This window comes from Vipera ursinii (assembly GCF_947247035.1).
Source record: "Vipera ursinii genome assembly, chromosome: 4".
NCBI classification, from domain to species: Eukaryota; Metazoa; Chordata; class Lepidosauria; order Squamata; family Viperidae; genus Vipera; species Vipera ursinii.
Window position 1 is genome coordinate 25,052,829 of NC_139514.1, and position 21,837 is coordinate 25,074,665.

A 21,837-nucleotide genomic window follows, 5' to 3' on the forward strand; every position below is an offset into this window, starting at 1 on the left:
GGGGGCTGGACTAGAACACGGCTTTTCAACCTTTTCACCAATTGTACCATTTTTAGGATATGGCAACATCTGAGTACCACCAGTCGCCTAGCAAGGTGTCAAAAACTTGATGACAAAAAAAGGAAAAAAGTGATGAAGTACAGGTAATCCTCAACTTACAACAGTTCGCTTAGTGACTGTTTGAAGTTACAATGACACTGAAAAAAGTGCCCGCCAAGCCACAGCCAAGCAAGACACCTGCCTGCCTGGCTGCCTGGTGGCGCTCTTCCTTCTGTCTGAGGTTTTCATTGTTGTGTGCATTTCTGTTGAGGATTGGCAGCAGGGGTGGGTGGGGGGTGTTTTTATTCACCCTGTCTGCTGGGTGGTTGCGGCAGGTATTGGTCACTTCACATGACCCTGGAACACTGTGACCGTCATAAATATGAATCAGTTGCCAAGCATCAGAATGTAAATCACAAGACCCTGGAGATGCTTCAACATTCCAGCTGATCGGCGCTTCTTCTGGGCTCAGCAGAAGCACCAGGATCAGCGCCGAGCTCCAGCTGGAGCCTGGCGCTGATCCTGGAGCTTCTACTGAGCCCTGACAGCCCCGAAGAAGCACTGATCCTGGCACTTCCGCTGAGCCTTGACAGCCCTGCAGCTCCAGCCATCTCTCACTCAGGCTTGTGCGGTGCAGTGCTTGTACGGTTCAGCTCATTCCCCTCCCCCACTACCACTTTTCTAGGATGGTCATGTACCACCTGCCAGGTGCCAATGTACCACAAGTGGTACCCATACCACTGGTTGAAAAGCCTTGGATTAGAAGACATCCAAGGTCCCTTCCAGCTCTATCATATTCTATTCTAAAATAAGCTGCATTTAAATAACTTTTTATTGTAACTATGTGTACCAATGCAGTTGTTTACAGAGTTTATTTAGTGCTGTTTCAAGATAGTTTTACCACAAATGCATTTTTTTATCAGAACATTATAATTGATTAAATAATGTTCAAATTATTCTTAATTGTATGTTATTTTTCAGCATATTATGTTTATGTTTGTTTCTGCATAGAGCCTTAGTGTAGACAGATTCATATTTAGGTTTTCAATCCTAAAAAGTAGATAAAATCTATGTACCTGATAAAAAGTACCAGACATATCTATATATTGAGACTGCAGATATAAAGCAGAGATCATGCTATATATTTATAATCATGTGATGTCAAAAGAATTTTGCTTTCTGGAATTTTCCAGTTAATACAGCAGCTCTTAAAACTTTCAGCAGTTAAATCTAATCCTTACTTATCCATACTTATCACACAAGGAACAGTGGCATTTTGTGTCCATCAGAATTCAGAACAAAGGGGAATCTATATGTATTTAACACTTAATTTTTCCAAGTTCCTACTTTGGAAATCTGAGGTTGGATGTATGTTGTCTCTGTTTTCTGGAAGTAAATTTGATTCTGAAATGTAGTATTTCAGTTAATATCAACCTTATGATTTTTTTAAAAATGAAGATGTATAAGATACATTAAAATAACAGACAGTAACATGACATTTGTTGGAATGTAATCTCTAGCTTCTCTACAGTAACCATAAATATAATACATATTCTGATAAATTGACCAGGTTATTCATTTATATTGTTCAGTTTTTAAATAAGCCAAGTTAAATGAAATGTTTCGGTAGATACATATTTGAGCTTGGACTTTAATACCAACTTACTTATAATTACTTATATGATTTCTATAAATCTCAGTAGCTATATACACATTTATTACAACTATGCATACTTACATGTTTTCATATGTATTTCATATCATAAACATTGATGATAATAGCTCATTATTCTTGAGAAAATGGATAGGGTTCTCTGTTCCAGTAGTCAGGCAGTTGTTAATGGAATTCAGACTACTTCTGGTTGTGAAAATACCCGAGGAGGTGGCCTGCAGTTGGATTTTGAGGTTGAGGTGTCACTTTATTTGAGGTATGTGTGGTACATCTTGTCTTGCAGGAGACTGTGATGTGCTCTCTCCTCAGAAAGCCATCCTTGAACCTAACAGTTTTAAGTAACTATCTTCTGGCCTTCTAGTTTCAAATGGGTTTCATGCTGAGATATAGCCTTGGTTGCACATATTGATGACTTGTGGCAGAATTGGGATGTGGGTGATAAATTCATTCTTTGCTTCTTGATCTCTCACTGTCTTACCATCAACCACAGTATCCTTCTGGGCTGGCTGCAGGAATTAGGAATATTACATGGTTCTTTTCCTTTCTTGGGGCTGATTTCAGTCAGTCTTGATTAAAGGTGGAAGTTGCTTCCTAGGGTCCTTCTTTTTCAGCTTCACTTCTTGTATTCTTTTATTCAATATCTACATTAAACAGCAGGTGAAATTATCCACTGGTTTGAAGTTTAGTAACATCAATAACAATTATATCTGCAGGCTGGCCAAGTGAGGCTGTTGAGGTTCTGTCCCAGTGCCTTAAGCTACACAGCTCAGATTCCAACTCATTCCCACCAATACTGAATGCTACTGATACTAAAGCCACATATATCTGGGTATTGTCTATCTTTAATTTTGGATAGGTAGCACTTCCTAATTCAAGAGTGATGCATAAGGGACTCACAGCTCCTGCTTCATGAGTGGGTAGCAGTTGTGGCCAGGATGCCTTATGCACAGCTCTTTCCTAGATCAGTCTTGGTATGTGGTATTCCTCCTTCATGAACTGCACTGCTAACCAGTTAGATTCTGGGTGCAATTCAAAGTTCTGGCTATGACCTATAAACTCTACATGCGTAGAACTAGATTACTTGAGGAACTGTTCATCTCCCATGGTATCAGCCTGGCTGTTTCAATCCAACAACATCCAGCATTCTGGTTTTCTTCAATCAAGTTGTTCCATTTATCAGGAACCCAGGAATGTGCCTTTAATGTAATGGCACCTGCCCTCTGGCCTGAGGTTTCCTCTGAGATCCTGGGGCTCTTATCTTGATGGCATTCTGGATTGCTTTAAAGACTTGGTTTTTCTTCCAAGCATTGGCTAGAATGGTTAGTCCTTTCTAGGTATATGAGATGTTTGTCTTGCTGATTGGTTCTGCCATCTTGTTATAGTTGCTTGCTTCTTGTATATTGTTTCTTTTTATGTTTTTAAGCCACCCAGAGTCAGTTTGTGTTGGGTGGTGTCCAAGTTGAATATAATAAATAATAATTTTTGTTTGTCAATGCTATTCCTGCCTTTTATTATTTATAAATGGTAGTAATATATAACTCAGAGAGCCAGTTTGGTATATTAAGGCATCGAGCTAGAAACCAGGATAACGTTTGTTCTAGTCCCACTTTAGGCACAAAAGTACCTGGGAGGCCTGAGTTTAGTCACTCCTCTCAGCCCTCAAAAGAGGCAATGGCAAACCACTTGTGTTTCACATAATTCAGTTTAATTTCTATTTCTCGGACAGTTAACATAGACAATTGTTGACATAGCAATTTAAGCAAAGAAATACTGGGCTAAGATTCCTATTTTAATGTAGATGATTCTTAAAATGAATATACAAATTAAACTAGAGACTTTTCTTCTAGATTTAATTGACAAAGAACTTGAAAAAATGGAACTTTTTTGTATGCATGTTGACAGCAGTGAGAATGCTTTATGTGCAAAAAGGGAAATATATATTAATTTCTACAATAAAAGAATGGTTGGAGTAACTGATGGGAAGCAGTGGAATGGCCAAATTAACCGTTGTAATGAAAGAAAACAATACATCTAACTTTGTTTCTAACTGGAAACCATTTCTACCTGGAAACCACTTTCACATCTGGAAACCACTCAAACACAAAATTTTGTGCTTGAGATGGAAAAAAAATGAAACGTTGACCTTGGCATTTATTGATTTGACAAGGGTGTTTTTTGTTATAGAAATGACTACTGTATACTGAGCATGCGAAGTAAAAAGTTGAGACTGTAGCATTATTATGCTCATTCTACTGCACTGAAAAGGGTCAAAAGTTATTGCTTCCCCCCCTTCACCATATACTTCTGTTTCCCCTTTTCCCCTTCCCCCACTATTTTCATTTTCATTTGTGCTTTATACTCCAATAAGTTTAATAAAATTATACATATATATTTATGTAAATTACTAACAAAGAATTAAGGGAGACTGATATGCATTTCAAACTTATTAGTTTTCATCAGTCAGCCATACCCTTCTGAGATTCGAACCTGGGCTGATTGCACATTAGGCAGTTGTTTTTACCTCTTGAGCCACAGGATCTCATATATAAAGAAAACTGCATACACACAAATGCAAACAAACTCAAGGGTTGAGTTTTCATATTAATGAGCCCAACAGGATAAATTCTAAATGATAGATCAAATTTCCAAACCACAATGACTGAATTTATGTAATTTGCTCAACCCAAACTAACAGATCATGTAGTAATTACATGTAGTAGTACATTATCTCATTGTACTTTTGTACCTCATTCAGATGGAATAATTTCAGTGGCTTATGGCTTATCTATCTATCTATCTATCTATCTATCTATCTATCTATCTATCTATCTATCTATCTATCTCTATCTATCTATCTATCTATCTATCTATCTATCTATCTATCTATCTATCTATCTAAAAACCAATATATTAACCAATATATTTCATAGAACAAGAGTATTTAGATTTCAAAAGAAATTAGCTACTGCACTACTTATTATCTGTAACAGAAAACCCTCAGAAAACCCTCAAAATGTAGTTTTTTAATACGCAATTATGTTATTGGATATAACTTCCTTTCTTTAAATTTTCATTGCATGTTTATATCCTGCTACTTCAATAATTCAGCTCTCTGAATCTACACATCCTTTAGATTTTTATAGACATTTACAATATCTTCGCTTATTATTTTTTGCAAGGTACATATGCCCAGTTCCTTTATTCATTCCTTTAAAGCTCAGTTTTAAAATCAGTTATCACTGATACTGAAACTTAGTGTTTCTCTATAACCTTTTTTGCAATTTGGTACTTAGGATGGTACTTCAAGTAGAGTCTTACCATTGCATGATTATTACCATTGCAGAAGAATGATTATCTCACATATTCTATCTGTGAAATATGTCTACAACAAAGTGTAAAATTCTGAATATACCAGTATCCACAAGTTAAAAAATATTACAATTCTTGATAGAGAGGCAAACTTGTTTGTTTGGTACTTGTGATAATATTGTTATAGTAATGAAACCACTATTATGATGTATCATTCAATGCCTGTAAGAAAGTCATTGATGTTACATTTAAGCAGTTAATCACTGTGGTTTTTCTTTGTTGAGAAATTGCATCTTCTTACTTTACCTCAAATGGCTTGTGGGCAGGGAGGTGTAGAGACAAAGTGCATGACTGAAACTTGAAAAACAGCTTGGGGAATTATTTTTAATGCATGTTTTTAATGTAATATCGCGGTGGCTCAGTGGGTTAGGACGCTGAGCTTGTCGATCAGAAGGTCAGCAGTTTGGCGGGTCGAATCCTGAGGTGCCGTGTAACAGAGTGAGCGCCTGTTACTCGTCCAAGCTTCTGCCAACCTAGCAGTTCGAAAGCACGTAAAAATGCAAGTAGAAAAATAGGGACCACTACGGTGGGAAGGTAACAGCATTTCGTGCGCCTTTGGCATCTAGTCATGCCGGCCACATGACCACAGAGATGTCCTCGGACAAGTGCTGGCTCTTCGGCTTTGAAACGGAGATGAGCACCGGCCCCTAGAGTCGGAAACGACTAGCACACATGTGCGGGGGAAACTTTACCTTTTTACCTTTACTTTTATACATATACAGTGAATGTGTACCTCCCTTCGGATCCTTTTATCAAGTTGCACACAAAGGGATATTACTGCAATCTAGGATTATGATAATACAGATAATAAATGTATTTCAAATTTTATAAATAGTATAGGCAAAAGAATTATACATATTAGTTCGAGAACTTTCAAGAGTTCATTTTGAACAGGAGACCATGCAAAAATTGGTATCAAAGGCCAAACTGCAGGATGCAACTCCTACAGTATATGTGGTTTTATGCAGTCACTTTGCAGCAAACAAATTTAATTAAAAAAAAGAATACTGTGACTTTTTGAGTTGAACAAACAGATTTAATCATGTGTCTGCTAAAGAATACTTTTATCTAGATATAATAAAATTTCCCAATATTTCTACAATATTTTAGTATATCTTAGATCTTTGAGGTAGGCCAAGTGAAGAATAGACACTGAAGGATTTCAGGAATGGTGTTTTATTATTGTTCAGTTCCTGAAATGCTGCTATCTATTCTTCAACTTTCATTTGAAGTTATGGGATTTTTTTAAAGAAGTTATGACAGAGATTTTTATGTACTCCACAAAAATCAGTTATGAAATTTCTTAGAAATTGGCAACCCTGCTTCTACAAGCCTGAACATCCTTCACTTTTCTAGATGCCTGCCATGGGAAATGTATTGTACTTTTGCTGGATTCAATCTATGGCACCTGCTTTGTTCTGGTGACCCAAATAGTTAACTGGAGAAGAGGAAGCAGTTTTTTCAACTTGACAAAAAGTTTGTACTGTGCTTTAAGACATTTCTATCTGCATCTTGTGCAAAGCTGTGTCTTCTGAAAACATCATGTCACCAAGTATACTTCTAAATATTTATCATAAGCATGGATCCGGAGAAGACTGTGGAGCAGTTAATGAGTCCATAAGGCATTACTGTAATATTTAAATTTGCAATACCTGATATCAAATTCAGTTAAATATTTATGTCTTTATTTCTTTCTTAATAAATTGTAAGTGCCTCTGAAATCCAAATTTGTAAGTCCAAATCCAAATTTGTAAATTAAAGGTGGTCCAACAGATCTGTAAAATTGTGGGAGTAACCATTTTGTTATAGGGAAGATGATATATAGCCGTTTCCCCCTTTTTCTGGTGTTCTGGTTTGCTGTAGCATGTTTGGGCTTGTCTAAATAATGTTCTTACACAGCTCCTCTTGTGAGAGGTTGTTACTTTCCTACTGAAGTTAGTATGGGTGGTTTTTGAATAGACTTGTTTCTAATTTGTAATAATTCCTCTACTGATGAGGATAATCAGGAAAGGTTGTGTTTTCTTTTCTTATTACCTTATGAAATTTATTCATTGGAAAATGTAGTTGATTGTTTATGTAATTTCTCTACGTGTATCCTGGGAAGGGAGCCTGAGATCTTCTCTGAGATGATGCTCTGCAGCAATCTGGGAACTTGCTTGTTTTGTGACTTATAGTTCTACAGGTGTAAAAAGGTAAAGGTTCCCCCGCACATGCGTGCTAGTCGTTTCCGACTCTAGGGGCCGGTGCTCATCTCCGTTTCAAAGCCGAAGAGCCAGCGCTTGTCCGAGGACGTCTCCATGGTCATGTGGCCGGCATGACTAGATGCCAAAGGTGCACGGAACGCTGTTACCTTCTCACTGTAGTGGTCCCTATTTTTCTACTTGCATTTTTACATGCTTTTGAACTGCTAGGTTGGCAGAAGCTTGGATGAGTAATAGGCGCTCACTTTGTTATGCGGCACTCGGGATTCAACCTGCCAAACTGCCAACCATCTGATTGATAAGCTCAGCGTCCTAACCCACTGAACCACCGCGTCAAATTCAGAGGTCTGTGCTTAAGCAGTGCAAGCCTTGAGTAAGAATTCCCAGGAGAAACCAAGATATCTCCCACTCTGTTTCTCTGCTCAGAACAGGGGGTTCCTTACTGATCCTGTTTGAATAGGTTCTCTGATGTAGCTGTCTGAGAAGACAAGGGGATATATTTTACACTGTTTACATGTTTTACTATTTTCTCTATGCCTCTTCTTCAATCACCCATTAACATACAATACTGGAACAGTTCTTCCAATTTTCTGGGTGTGCTTTATATTACTAATTATTTCTCAGCTCATTAGCAAGTCCTTCTCAAAACTAGTCAATCAGAGCAAGATCATTCCACCCCACCTGTCTTATAATTAAAAATCTGTCTCTACAATTGCTTTTTTAACTTGCAAAACTCTTAATTTGTTGTTGGTCTCCTACATGAATGGTTAAATGCGTCTCTAAATATTTGTATGAAAATCTGGTAATTACTCACTAATGGATCATTGCCCTAAATGAGGGCGTAGCCTACTTGGTTTCCTATTATTACAGCATACTCAAATGTCATCCTGGAGTGATCTGTAGGAAATTCTCTTGATCCACTTTATCATAAACAATTCACATAGGATTGTGATAAATCAAATGGATTCCTCCAAATACTTCTGACAAACTCCCATGAGAGTGAAGAAATACAGCCTGCAGTTGGGCTGTAGGCTGCTGAACCATTCCTGGATGTTGCAAGTACTATTGTTTCAAATATTCTTCCTTTGTCCAAAAGATTGTTATGCCATTGTGCAGCTGTGTTGTGTATCAATCTGCTATTAATGTTTTAACCATGGTTCAGGAAGATTGTGGAATACCTCAATGATCTTATGTCATCTCCATGATTAAGCCAAAGTTCAATGCCTCTGAACAGAAAGCAGTTAAGACTTTTTGAGATTAATGTTAGTCTTTCAAAGTGGATCAGATTAGGTACCGTAATAATGTGTCACAAGGACTATTAGAGCTTTGTTGTAAGGTATAACAGAATCTTGATATTCTGTCCTCTCATAATAGAGAATGAGGGTGGGTATCTCAAGTTTCTTCCCCCCCCTCTTACTTCTCAAAAGTGACTGAAGGTAAGCCCAATTATTTCTGCACTGCTTTTCAAGGTTAGTTTACTGTACCTCTGTAATACTATAAGAATACTTTGGAACTTATTCTGCAGACCCCAGGGTATGCTGAGGATCAATCTCCATCTTCAGGATATAATGGCAAGGTTTGATGCTCATCTGATAAGTAAGTAGTGAGGCTTTAAAGAGTGATGTCAGCCCTTTGAGGTAAGCAAGGTAAAGAAACAGACACCACAGGAATTCTAGGAATGCTACTTTATTGCTACATAGTATAATAAAATTGTGAAAGTCCATAGTGAGTTTCCCTCTTCCCCTTCTTATATCAGATAAAATCAAGACAGGATTGTTTTGAATTTCTAGCACCACTTTCTCATTATTGAGCTGCCATTTCTCCTCCCTTAATGGTCCATACATTTCTTCTCCAAGGTTCTCTACGGTACATTCCTTTACAGTATTTGAACCATCATTTCTTTCTATCAAGTTTTATGGTTGACAATTTTGTTTTCCCTGTGAAAATTAGACTTGAGGAGGGAGGAATCTTCTCCTTTGTTTGCCTAATGATGCTATATTTTTTTTCCTTCACTAGAGTTCTTTATACTTTGAAAATAATTAAGAAAAGGTGCTTTGAAACACTTGATAGGAACATTAGTTTAAAGCAACTATGTCCTTTGTCAGACTTCCATGCAAGCCTGAAAAAAAGACTTGGCTTTAATGAGTTCTGTTAAAAACCCAACTGCTTTAATAAGTCTAAAACGCTAGTATTTAAAGATGTCCCATGATTATGTTCCTCTGCATCCCAAAATACTTTTTCTGAATGATTTTTACAATACAGCATGTAATGTACTCAGATTACTGTATAAATATTAGCATATATTTATATGATGCAGTACTTTGCTGAAGTAAATCTAAATCAACTTTTAAACAGTATCCAGAGGTGTGGATGCCATTAAATATGCTAGAATTAATCAGATAATTAAAAACAACTGTTTTTAGACTTAGGCTTTGGAGTAAAATCTTTTCTGAAAGTGGTAATCTTTAATGCTGAAAGAACAGATTCATATCTCGAAAGAATTGACATTCTACTGTTCTTAGACTTAAGACAGTGCTGGCAAAGAACACATTTGCACAATGAATGTTAAGTGTAATATTTGTGATAATACCTAAGCTATTTCAGTGTGCTAACGTGAACAGAACCCTTAAGTGTTAATTGATGCAAAATGCAGCAGGCTGTTATCTGGTGCATGGTATGGTATCATTACATCATGTTTCTACTGACAGATTTGTATTGGTTGCCAACGGTTTTCTGGGCTCAATTCAAAGTGTTAATTTTAATACTTTAAGCTGGGCCAAAATATATTTGCCTACCCGATTTTCCTACATATAAGCAGTATAAAAGTTAGAAAGGGAATTTATTTGAATGTGTTAGCATTTTTTACTTACTGTCTCTGTATCCCACTTAAACATAATGATGGATTAAATATATACTTCATGGAAAATAATGAAGATCCATCCTCATGTCCAAGTAGTCACACCCCAAATGTATAAAAACAATGAATTCATGATGTTTCAGGAGAAAACTGGAGATTTCTGTGTTGTGATCTGGTAAGAGTTAGAAATATAGACCATGCCTAGAACCCATTTTTGGTACCATTTCCCTATTTTTATGCTGGAACTAGAGTTCTATAGTTAGTAGATCTGGATAGGAGATGCATACTAATTTTGGGAGTCTGACATCATGTCCCAAACATGGACATCAAAGCCACAAATAGATGAACGTATGGTTTCTATCTGACATCCACAAATTTTGGTAAGTGGTTTTGGGGAATCCTATGTTACAACCTCTTAAGACCATGCTACCAAAGCTTTGAATTTTTTTTATTTTTAATACTGTCAGGGAGATGTAAAGTGGTTTGGGCAAATCGCCATAGAAATTTATGTATTTCCTCACACCCCCTTCCGCCTACCCATCGTGATTTTTGTATCGCAAGCGGCGGCCCTAGGGATCAACTGCCTTCAGCAGTAGAGCAGGAAATCTTTCCGGTCAACCAATCCAAACGTGGAATCATTCAAAATGTGGGGAATTCTCCGCCACTTTTATTCTCCCCTTCCCCCATACAGGCCAGAAGCGCGCGCTCTTGGCAGACCTCTGGATCCCCTTCGCGCGGTTATCCGGCTCTCCTCAGGCAGGCAGACTGCAGCGGAGGAGGCAGCCGCCGGCCGTTGACACCTGCTTCTCCCGCCCCGGTCGTCGCAGGGGGCCATAATGAACCGGGCCCGCCGGTTTCCTTTGCCAGCACGCCAGCATGTCTTCTCGCGCAGCCGCTGCAACCGCGAAAGGTGGAAGGAGGTCTGGCTGGTCGAGGGAGGAAAACCCAAACCCGTTATGTCATCCGCTCGCCTCTATCACTACCTGTGGAAGCCGCCACCGCCTCCAGCTGCCGCCGCTTCCGGCCGGCCAAGCGGGGAAAGGCAGGCAAGGCAGCTCAGCCGCCACGAGCGCTGGGATCCTTTCGCCGACTTTCTCTGCCGGCGAATGTGCGGGACTCGACGAAAGAAGGAGGGGTAAAAGGGGGCTGCCGAGGGAGCCGGGCCACTCCTCCGCGGGCTCCGCAGCGCAGGCGCCCTGGCAGCTACCGCAGGCAGGGGGCGGCAACATGGCGGAGTGAGCGGCGGCGGCGGTTCTGGCTCCACAACAACAGCGGGGGCTGCGGTGTGGCTCTCTGGCCCCCGTCGCCCTCGCCGGTTTCCTCCCTCGCCCGGCTGGTAATCCCGCGGAGGCTCTTCCCGTCTCTGTTGAAGAGGAGCGGGCGAGAAGCTGCTCCGGCTAACGGGGCAGCGGAGCCCATAATAATCTCATTATAGAGTCCAGCGGGGGAGCGGCTCCTGGGACGGTCTTTCGGCGAGGCGGCGGCGGCGGCGGCTTGGTCCGGTTTAGCGGCCCCGCCGGCGTTGCTCCTGCCGTGGTCTTGCAGCCGCGGTGGAGGCGCAGCTTCTCGCTCAGGGAGGAGCGCGGCGACAGGCAGGGTCAGCAGCAGCAGCCGAGGCTAGATGGCGAGCGACAAGCCCGTGACGGGGCCGGAGCCGCAACCGGCGGCTCTCATCCCGGTGGGGGCCAGCAGCACCGGCGGAGCTTCAGCCCCGTCACCTGCTCTAGCAGCGGTGGCTGGAGGCGGCGGCGGCGGCGGGAGCAGCAGCTCTGCGGCCGTGATGGGGGAGCTGAGGGCATCGGGCTCCGGCTCTGTGGTGCTGCCGGCGGGTATGATTAATCCGTCCGTGCCCATCCGCAACATCCGCATGAAATTTGCCGTCTTGATCGGACTCATTCAAGTCGGGGAGGTCAGCAACCGGGACATCGTGGAGACCGTATTGAACCTGGTAAGGGGGCTCCACCCCACCGGCAGGGGTACGAGCAGCCTTCCACCCCTTCCCCATAGAAGGGAGCGCTGCTACGCGTCAGTCTTCCTTTGGGTTCACCTTGCCTTGCCCGGGCAAGAGTCTCTAGCTCTGGAACTCCCTAACTCCACTTCTGTCCTCTTAAGTGCTCCGTCATCTTCTATCCTACTTTTCCTCCCCTCATTTTGACACATCCTCCAACAGCCCATAGAAGAGGGGTGGAGTTAGGAGGTCTTCTTGAACTACTTGGAGGCTTACCTAGGAAGTCTTTTTATCTTCCACTGGTCCACAGAGTGCTCCTTCCTGTAGCTTCACAGGCCTGCTTTGCCCTTAACTCACTTCTGCCTTTTGCCATACTGGTCTTCTCCTTACTGCCTTTTCTATCAAGTTGTTCACCTCCTCCTTGAACTTGATCAGGCCTGTGGCAGCTGAATCTTTTACATCCAGAAATGAAAGGTTTTTTTTCCACTGAGAATTAGTAGTTACTGCTTTTCTAGCATTGAGTTCCTCCTTTGCAATGATGGAAGTTTGATTCTTTTAATTCCTTCCCCAACTTTGATGCTCCAACTCCCTTCAGAGTCCATCCAACCCTATGATTTTAACATCCACACAGAACTGTATCATCTGTAAATTAACTTGATTGCCTTGCTTACAGTAACGTATAGGATGTTGCTCTGTCCCATAAAATTGCATGGCCTTATCTGTTGCTTTTCCAAATACAGTATTTTATAAAACTAGATTTAATTTTGTTTTCCGTTTTAATGGATTATAAATGGCTTTATTGTTAAGAAGAGGATTTGATATTAATTCCTTTTAATTGTGAAACATTAAAATATAGCTACAGATTGCATTTCTTTTCTCTAGTTGACGTGTGAATGTTGCTAGCAGTTTGGTTTGACATATTGAAAAAAGGGGCTATGTCTCTTACAGTGTTAATGAGATGACCTATTATTTCATTTCACTGGGAATGAATTATCTGATCATTTAGAATAGATTTTTTTTTAAAAAAATCACTTTTATACCTAAATTATGCAAAAATGTCCCCTCTTTAGAGAAGGTAGCATTTTATATGGAACCCTAATTCAGTTCATGGTGTGCAAGAGTTAATGCAGAAGTATATGGCAGTGTTCACCTCTATCTGTACCAGAAGTTTATTGTCTAATATCAGGGAGAAAAATAAGAATTTAGAAATGATTTATTTCCAGTTATATATGATTTGATGCTTCTGAATGAAAGATTTGCTGTGATAAAACTGATGAAATAGCTGAATAAATGAGAATATTCTATCTTGATGGTAACATGAATAACCTTGCAAAAATTTTGGGGTGTTTTTGTGACTAAATTTTAAACATTCTATGCTAATTTATTACTGTGGCAGAAACTGAAATAATCACTTGGATATCTCATATTGTCTTGATTTTTAGTAAATGTTATCTAGTCTTACAGAGTGACAGTGCTGTTAACACAGTTAGAAATGGGATATTTAACATTTATAGCTTATGGATGAGTGAAAGTTAAAGCTCTATTGGCTTTTATGAGGTTTGTGACTCTAAGATAAACTATTGGCAGTTCTTCAACATTCACATCTGTTTGTCAGTTTTCAAAGGTGTCTTTTAAAATAAACACTGTTATTTAAGTTGCTACATTTGTTGCATTTATATAAAGATACTGCTTATTTATTTCAGTAGAGCTGTGGAATAAGGTTATCAAAATAAAGCAGCTTTCATTCATTAAGCAGATTATGCCCTGGACATAAAGTGTTTAATCCATTTTCTGAACTTATGTATTGTTTTGGCATTGCAAAAGCATAAAAACCTCTATGAACCTGTTGATGTGCCAGGTAATATTTTATCCATTCATAAGCCAGTGACAAATTTTGTTGGAGTATCCTCTGTTACTGCATATTAAAATGTGGAATTCAGTCCCACTTGTTTTTTTTAAAGATTTTGGTGATAAACTGCTATGATGGTTTTTACATTAGAATTGGTTACTAAAATATGCACAGGATCAAGTTATGAAAGAATTAACTTTGTTTTTTACTATGCTTAATACTTCCTGAGAGGATATGTTTCAATATAATTTTAAAATATATTGTTGCAGAAAGAATGCATTCTAGTTGAAAACTTGAAATGGTCCAGCACTAATAATGTTACTTAGCTGGAAACGTAATTGGATAATGAAAATAACAGGCTCAAAGAGGACTCCATGGTTCAAATCTGAGCTACATATGTTTTCTTCTATAATGGTCTTTCTCCAGCTACACAAAGAGCTATTTCTATAGGTTTCTTAAGCCTATTTGGTCTAGGTTAAGGCACTAGGCTTAAAAAACAGGAGACTGTGATTCAAGTCCTGTCTCAGCCATGAAAGCCAGCTGGGTGACCTTGGGCCAGTCACTCTCAGTCCAACCCACCTCACAAGGTTGTTGTTTGGAAAAGGTTGTTGTTTTGGAGTCAGAATAAGTGAATTTGCTGCAATTTAAATTGTAATGCAAGCGAATAATGTGATTTAGGTATATTATGGGATTTTAGATGGTACGATTGGAGCTTCATCTTAAATTGCTCTTTGTGAAAATATCTCCCTACAGAATACAAATTAGAAGTGACAACCCCATATAAGATATATATATATATATATATATATATATATATATATATATATATATATATATATATTCATAAGAACACGATTCAATAGCCTCTTTAAAATGAAATATTCAGCTTCTTCAAAAAAAGGTAGTGTTTTGATTAATGTTAAAAATGACAAATCGGAGAAAACTAGTGGTTTAATGTCATTAAACACTTTCTAATAAATCTATTTTCATGTACAGTATTATAGAAAATCCTCTATTGAACTGAAAAAAATAATTGAATTGATTTGAATTCAGTTTGATTTGAAAAATTGATTCCCAATCCATAAAATAAATTTGTAGATACAATTTGATTTAATGATTCTTTATCTAATGTGAAAAATTGATTAGATTCAGAGATTTAATTGAATAATTTTCAGTTCAAATATCTACTTTGAAGTTTCATATAACCAATTGATATTTGCAGTAGGAAAATCTTATGGAACAAACACATTGTTAAAAATGTAAAGCTTTTTGGAGAATTGCTTGTTGCTGGTATTTTATTATTTCATTACAGATTATATGCAAGTGATCAGTACAGGTAGTCTTTGATTTACAATTATTTGTTTGGTAACAGTTTGAAATTACAGTATGACAGCACTGAAAAGAGTGGCTTACTACCTTGCATTTAGGACCATTGCATTGTTCCTGCAGTTTTGTGACTGCAATTTTTTTCACTTGGCAACCAACATGTATTTTACAAGGTTCAGTCTTCTGGGGGTCACAATATCTCTATTTGTGACCTTTCTAATCTGCTTCCAGTAAGCAAAGTCAGTGGGGAAGGTTGCAAATCTGGGTCATGTGATGTCTTGCTTAACAACTGCGTGGGCAAAAGAGGTGATAAAATCAGGTGCAGTTACTTGATGGCTCACTTAGTGACCACACTGCATAATGACAAATTTCCAGTTCCAATTATAGTAAGTTGAAGACTACCTGTGTTTTACATATTACAGTATTGTTCAAGTAGATACTGCTGATTTGCAAGTGAAAATGCAAAATTTGGAGGAAATTTCATATTTAGGTTTTATAACAGATATTCTGGTAATTAATTATAAAATAATTATAAAGGCATTTTAATTGCTTTTAATAAACCAATTGTAAATATGGATGGGCACCAGTTTTAAATACAGTAGTATTTACTGACTGCTGTGCAGCAACCATTCATAGCTGTGATAATGATAAATAAGTAACTTTGTGGCGAATTCTTGCATTTATGATCTTCACAAGTCTGTAAAGCAAAGGGAAGCTGAAGTAGGAGCATAAGTATAGTCATGGTTTCCCTTAGTGACTGTTTTGCTTAATGACTGAGTATTGGTCCAATTCTGGTTGCCAAATAAGGACTACTAATGATTTGGAGCCCTTGGGCCCAGGTTTTTGGTAAATATAAATTAGCTCAGACATTTTTGCTAATATGGATCTTAGAGATTATTAATATATAGATAAAATAAATGATAATGTTAATTTGGTAAGTAGCTAATCAAAGGCTAAATATTCAAGGATTTTTACAAATCATGTTGCTCACACGTTAATAAGTTTTTGTACATTTACAGTGGATTTATTTATTTAAGCTCATTTACAAGCCACATTTTTGTAGAGCAGCATGCAATAGATATAAAACAAATTTTAAAATTTTGATAATTCAAAAGGCCAGGCTATATAAATACAACTCTACTAATCATAAGGTAAATTAATTGTCAGAATACTAGAGTAATTACTAGATTGTCTATTTAATAGAACTGTGTACTGCTTTGGACTTGATTTGAGGAAATGCTTTAAATATATATGTAAATAAGATACAGTAATTCATAAAGCAGGATCATGTGGCAGCTGCAGGGAACTTACTGCATTGCACACCTCTGTTAATTAATAAGATAGAACAACGAACCAGCAATACAATTGCTAGGAGGAGGACTTCCTGACTGATTAGCCTAGCCAAATTTTTAAAAAGTATACATAGAATGTCACCAAAATGAGTGTATACTCTGATAGGAGTACTACATATATTGAAGTCTCTGAAGGTAAACACAGGAAAGAATGAGATTGGGACATGACAAAAAGAGAAAAGTCTGCAATACCATGTATGGTGAATATATTTAGATGTCCTAAGTTAAAAATGGGTTCCAGGATGTTCCTTTTAAGCCCCTTATCACAAACTCTTGTCCAAACTCATGTCTGAAGTCAAATATAATAATGATACAATTATTTGCCATTTCCCATTTGCAATCCCATTTGCACTACTCAGGTGACCCTAAGGATACAGACAAACCTCCAAGTGGATTCAATGACTCTCTAAAACAGGAGTTTCAAACTGCTGGCCCGCGGGCCGGATGCATCATAGTAACACCGTGCCCACTCCATTGCTGGCACCGTGCCCACTCCATTGCTGGCAATGGCAAAAAAGTCACGATACGTCATGACACGTCATGTGACATTGCGAGTTTGATACCCCTGCTCTAAAAGAATGCAAATGACCAGTTGTCTGCAAGGAATATAAATCCTTCCATTCCCCACCATCCAATCAGAGCTGAAGAAGCTTCTTGGATGAGAAGTGAAATGTCTTCAAAGAAAAGTCCAGTTGCCTTTTGAAAAAAGCACCTTTGGGATTGCTTTGTATAGAGTAAATAATTTTGATTAAACTATTTGTTTATAATATTTTTCTAGCATATATTTGATCACTGATTTATTGGTGTAATGAGTTTTTTTTTAAAAAAATTGTTGCTGATTCCTTTTTTGATTGTATTGAATGGTTCTAAGAAATATCAGAGTAAAGTTTTGAAGATAAATGTTCTGTTTTTATAAATGCTAAGCATGTCAATAAATCAAATTATGTCCTGTTAATTAAATGAAATTGTCTGAGCTAGAACTGTATAGGTTAATAAATCCCATGTATCACATATTGAACTTTTATGCATAGTTAGAAAAATAGTAGATAGAGAACAAGACACAGAATGTTCCAAGTTAGAATAAATTATGTTTTATTTTTTCTTCTCCAGTATATTTATTTTATTTATTTATTTTTGGGACTTATATGCCGCCCTATCTCCCGAAGGACTCAGGGCAGCTGACAACAATAAAAAACAACAGTACAAAAATTAGGGTAGTGTCTCCTGTTATTTTCAAACTCATTATGCATATAAACATGTACTTTTCATATCATATTAAGAAATGACATAAGAGTTACATTAACCTAACTAGCATCCTTTTGGGAATTGCTTTCAGGAACGGTGTATATCACTTTTGTTATAAATGATATATTACCAACAACCCTATGAAGCAGTGCCAAATTCCTTCTGGAAGCCTTGCTAAGAGAACTTCAGGGAAATGTCTAGTTAGTCACCATTCTTTTTATGCCTCTGATATTTTCCTATGAAATAATTTGTAGTTGGTATGCAATATATCATGAAAGTAAATAGAGAGATGCATGTGCATTTGCTCTTAAACAACTAGCTCTCTGCAGTACTAGTTATATAAAGTACAATTTTATTAGTTTAAACAACTTTTGAAAAAGCATTTTTTCACATCTGATTTGGAATTTAGAACAAAATTTTGAAGATGAGACCGGGTTAAACTTTTAATGGTTATCTTTGAATTCTGTGATTAAATTGGTGAGCTGGAATACTACATACCGTAGCTCAAAAGTTAATGTATTTACATACAAGTAAATAAAACATTCTAAAACCTCTTAAATCAGCAATGTCACACATGATAGGTATATATTAAAATAAATATAGGGAGAAGATAAGACAACTATTGCATTGGACATTGCTTTACTTATATAGTCAGGTTGATGGCAGTAATTCCATGCTTATTATGTGAGTTTTGAGAAATGCAGGGACATGACAAATGTTTTAGGTCGAACTCTTAAACTATACTGAACAAAGCTGATACCATTTCCAAGGATGTATGGGATTGTACTGATTTTATTTGGATGAATATAAAAGGGTTTCAAAGTAGCATATTTGTAATATCTGATTTCTTACAAGGATGCAACTTAACTGTTGCTGTTTTAATAAACAACAAAACCTGAAAAATTACATTGAATTCTGTACATGGTGTAAATTTTCTGGTCCTCATGTGTTTCCTATGTTTCCTAATAGCTGCCATTTAATTTTAACAATGAAATTCAAACTGCATATTCTATCCTCCAAGAGAAATGTTTATGACAAAGACCCTTCCATATGACTGTTTTTTTCATGGAAAATTGACAGGCAAAAGATTGACCAGCTCAATATATGAGGCACAAGAAATGATATATTATCCAAGAGAGTCAGAAGAAAAACTTGATAATGCACAGATGAAGTTGAGCATCTAGAGAAACAAGCAGGATTGTTCTTTCTCGAAAAAAGTCACAAAACTTTCGTTAAAAATATGTTCTATCAATTGGATTCATTTGCTACATAAACTCTTATTCTCCAGGTAACTTACCCTATCCTAGGCTCATCTAATACTATTTCTTGGGGGAAAAACCTACATACAAAAAAACCCTTTTGACCTGATCCTTCAGTACTGTTTATCTTCCTGCTGTTCCACTTAGTTAGAGCGATATCTTAGGGCTGACTGTGAAATATTTATTAAGTCTATTGAGGTGAAAGGAATAGAGTCTAGCCCTATAGCAGGGCTTGGTTCCCCTGTCAAGAGAGAGTGGTAAGAGAAACTAATAAGAGAGACTTATAGATTCAACTTTCTTGCTTGTTAACTCTCTCCAAACTGATCATGCACTGCAGTAACTTCTTTTGCCTAATTCTACTAGATAAATGTTTTCTCCCAAAGCACCAATAGCTATTATTATTATTATTATTATTATTATTATTATTATTATTATTATTATTATTATTAATTTTATTTGTATACCGCCCTTCTCCCGAAGGACTCAGGGCGGTGAACAGGGCAATACATGTTAAAAAGACAGAATACGAAAATTAAAAAAGATTAAACAAAATGCCCACAACTCTTACAATAGGTTAAAACACATTTAAAAGTAATAAAAACCCAACCCCATCCCATCAGGCCAGGCCAGCTTGTTCAAAGAGATACGTCTTTAGATCACGCCAGAAGGAGTGAAGGTCGGGCGCCATCCGGAGCTCAACTGGAAGACGGTTCCATAAATCCGGCACGCCCACAGAGAATGCCCTCCCCCTGGGGGCCACCAGTCGGCATTCTTTGACCGGTGGCACCCTGAGGAGGCCCTCTCTGTGGGAGCATATTGGGCGGAGGGAAGTTGATGTCGGAAGTTGATGTTCAAATAAAGTAAATTGATAATTCCTAATAACTAATAATCAGTTATTATTCAGGCACCATAATTGATTAATTAGTGAAATTGTAGGCCTTGAGAATAATAGCCTCGGTGCACATAATATTTAAGTAATATGTATGTGATGGAGATGAGCACCGGCCCCTAGAGTTGGAAACGACTAGCACGCATGTGCGGGGGAACCTTTACCTTTACCTTTATGTGACTTTTGACTGAACAGATTAACAGCCAGCAAAATGTGCATATAGAACACCAAGCACATCTGAAACTGAAATTTCCCCATAGTTAAGGAGTGTAACCGTCAAGACTTCGTGGAACCATACAGTGTAAAAGACCTAAGAAAATAGATCCAAGAGATCATCCTAGGGCAGGAAACTACAACTACAGCACCCTGTTGGATACCCTTAACCAGCCACTTTGTTTTTTAAACATCTCCATTGAAGGAGAATTAACTACATCCTTCAGGTAATCTGTCCCATTGTTTTAACATTTGTAACATCAGGAAGTTTTCTGGTGTCCAATCAAATCTACTTTTTTATAACTTCAACCCATTTTTTGAAAGAACTCTGCATAACAGCCCTTGAAGACAGTGATTGTGCCTCCTTTCATCTTCTCTTCTTCGGGCTGAACATTCCCAAAGCCTCTCTCCATTCTTCACATATTTTTCCTTGTAGGCTCAATATTATTTTGTGCATTCTTCTAAACACATTCCAGTCTAGCAACGTCCTTTCCAAAATGTAGCATGTAATCTCTGAATATTCTAGGTTTGATCTAACCGGCACAGAAGAGGAACAATTACTTGTTTGAACTTCACCTGTTGATGCATTTGCTTTGCAACAACAGGTGATGATGCATCTTCACTTGTTTGCATTTGCTTTACTTTTTTGTAGCCACATCACACTGTGGCCTGCCCTTATAGCTGTGGAAGGTGAAGCTATCACACTTCCTTCAATAAGTCAAGGTTATGCAAATCTTATTTGTACTTCTATATTTTTATTTTTATTTTTTTAATCCCATTTTTAATCCCATTTAATCCCATTTTTAATCCCGTAGTTTCTATGTGGTAGAGATTTTTCAGTCAAGGAATTAGGATGTTAAGAGAACTCAATTTTGCCTTTAAAAAGGAAGCTGAAAAGTTAGAAACCGGAGTATGGATATTGCAGCTGCGATGTTTCAGTCTGAGTCTGAAAGACCTACATATTTGTTTGATTTTTTTGGGGGGGGGGAATAATTTCCTTGTAAGACTGGAAACATTGGCATATTGGGTTATGCTCCTAAAAATCCATTGTCCAAGGAACACAATGCACCTTCAGCAATTGACTCTCTTTATATAATGTGTCATGATGAAGACCATTTATTCTATCAAATGATTCATCTGTACAATTGTTTTTTGGTCCTGCTGCATTGTTGGCTGCTGTGCTCTGCTGTTTCAGTAATTTTAACTTTTAATGTTTTTAGATTTTATGGCATGGTTTCATTTTGAAAGTTTTAGTATAACCTTCTGTTAAGTCTGGCTGTTGACATATAAAACTTTGAAATATATAATATAAAGATAATTGTGAAATTGTAATGGTTATTAAAATGTTTTAATAAAATAAGAGAATATAGGTATGTATCAGGTATGTTACATTGTTTCTAGTATTTTTCTAGAACATGTAAAATATAATTTAGTACACTAGTGCTTTACCGTTTTCTGATATTCTGACGGATGGCTGTGTATGTATATCTCAATACATACAGACTGTATTATTTACAACTGAAACAAACAAAGAAAAAAACAATTTGATCAGCCTTCTATCCATATTCTTATTTATGCCGTAGATAACCAAGAGCTAGATAACCTTCCAGCAGAGCTG

General features: G+C 37.7%; 1 protein-coding gene across 1 annotated transcript in view; it reads left to right on the forward strand.

Moving 5' to 3' along the window:
• The first annotated feature begins 11,758 nt into the window (after window positions 1-11,758).
• Window positions 11,759-21,837, forward strand: part of NBEA (neurobeachin) — a 372,004-nt gene continuing 361,925 nt past the window's right edge. Inside the window, exon 1 of the mRNA XM_083361881.1 lies at window positions 11,759-12,086. Within this exon, the coding sequence (XP_083218007.1) occupies window positions 11,760-12,086 (327 nt within the window). The 5' untranslated portion in view covers window position 11,759. The remainder of the gene's footprint in view (window positions 12,087-21,837) is intronic.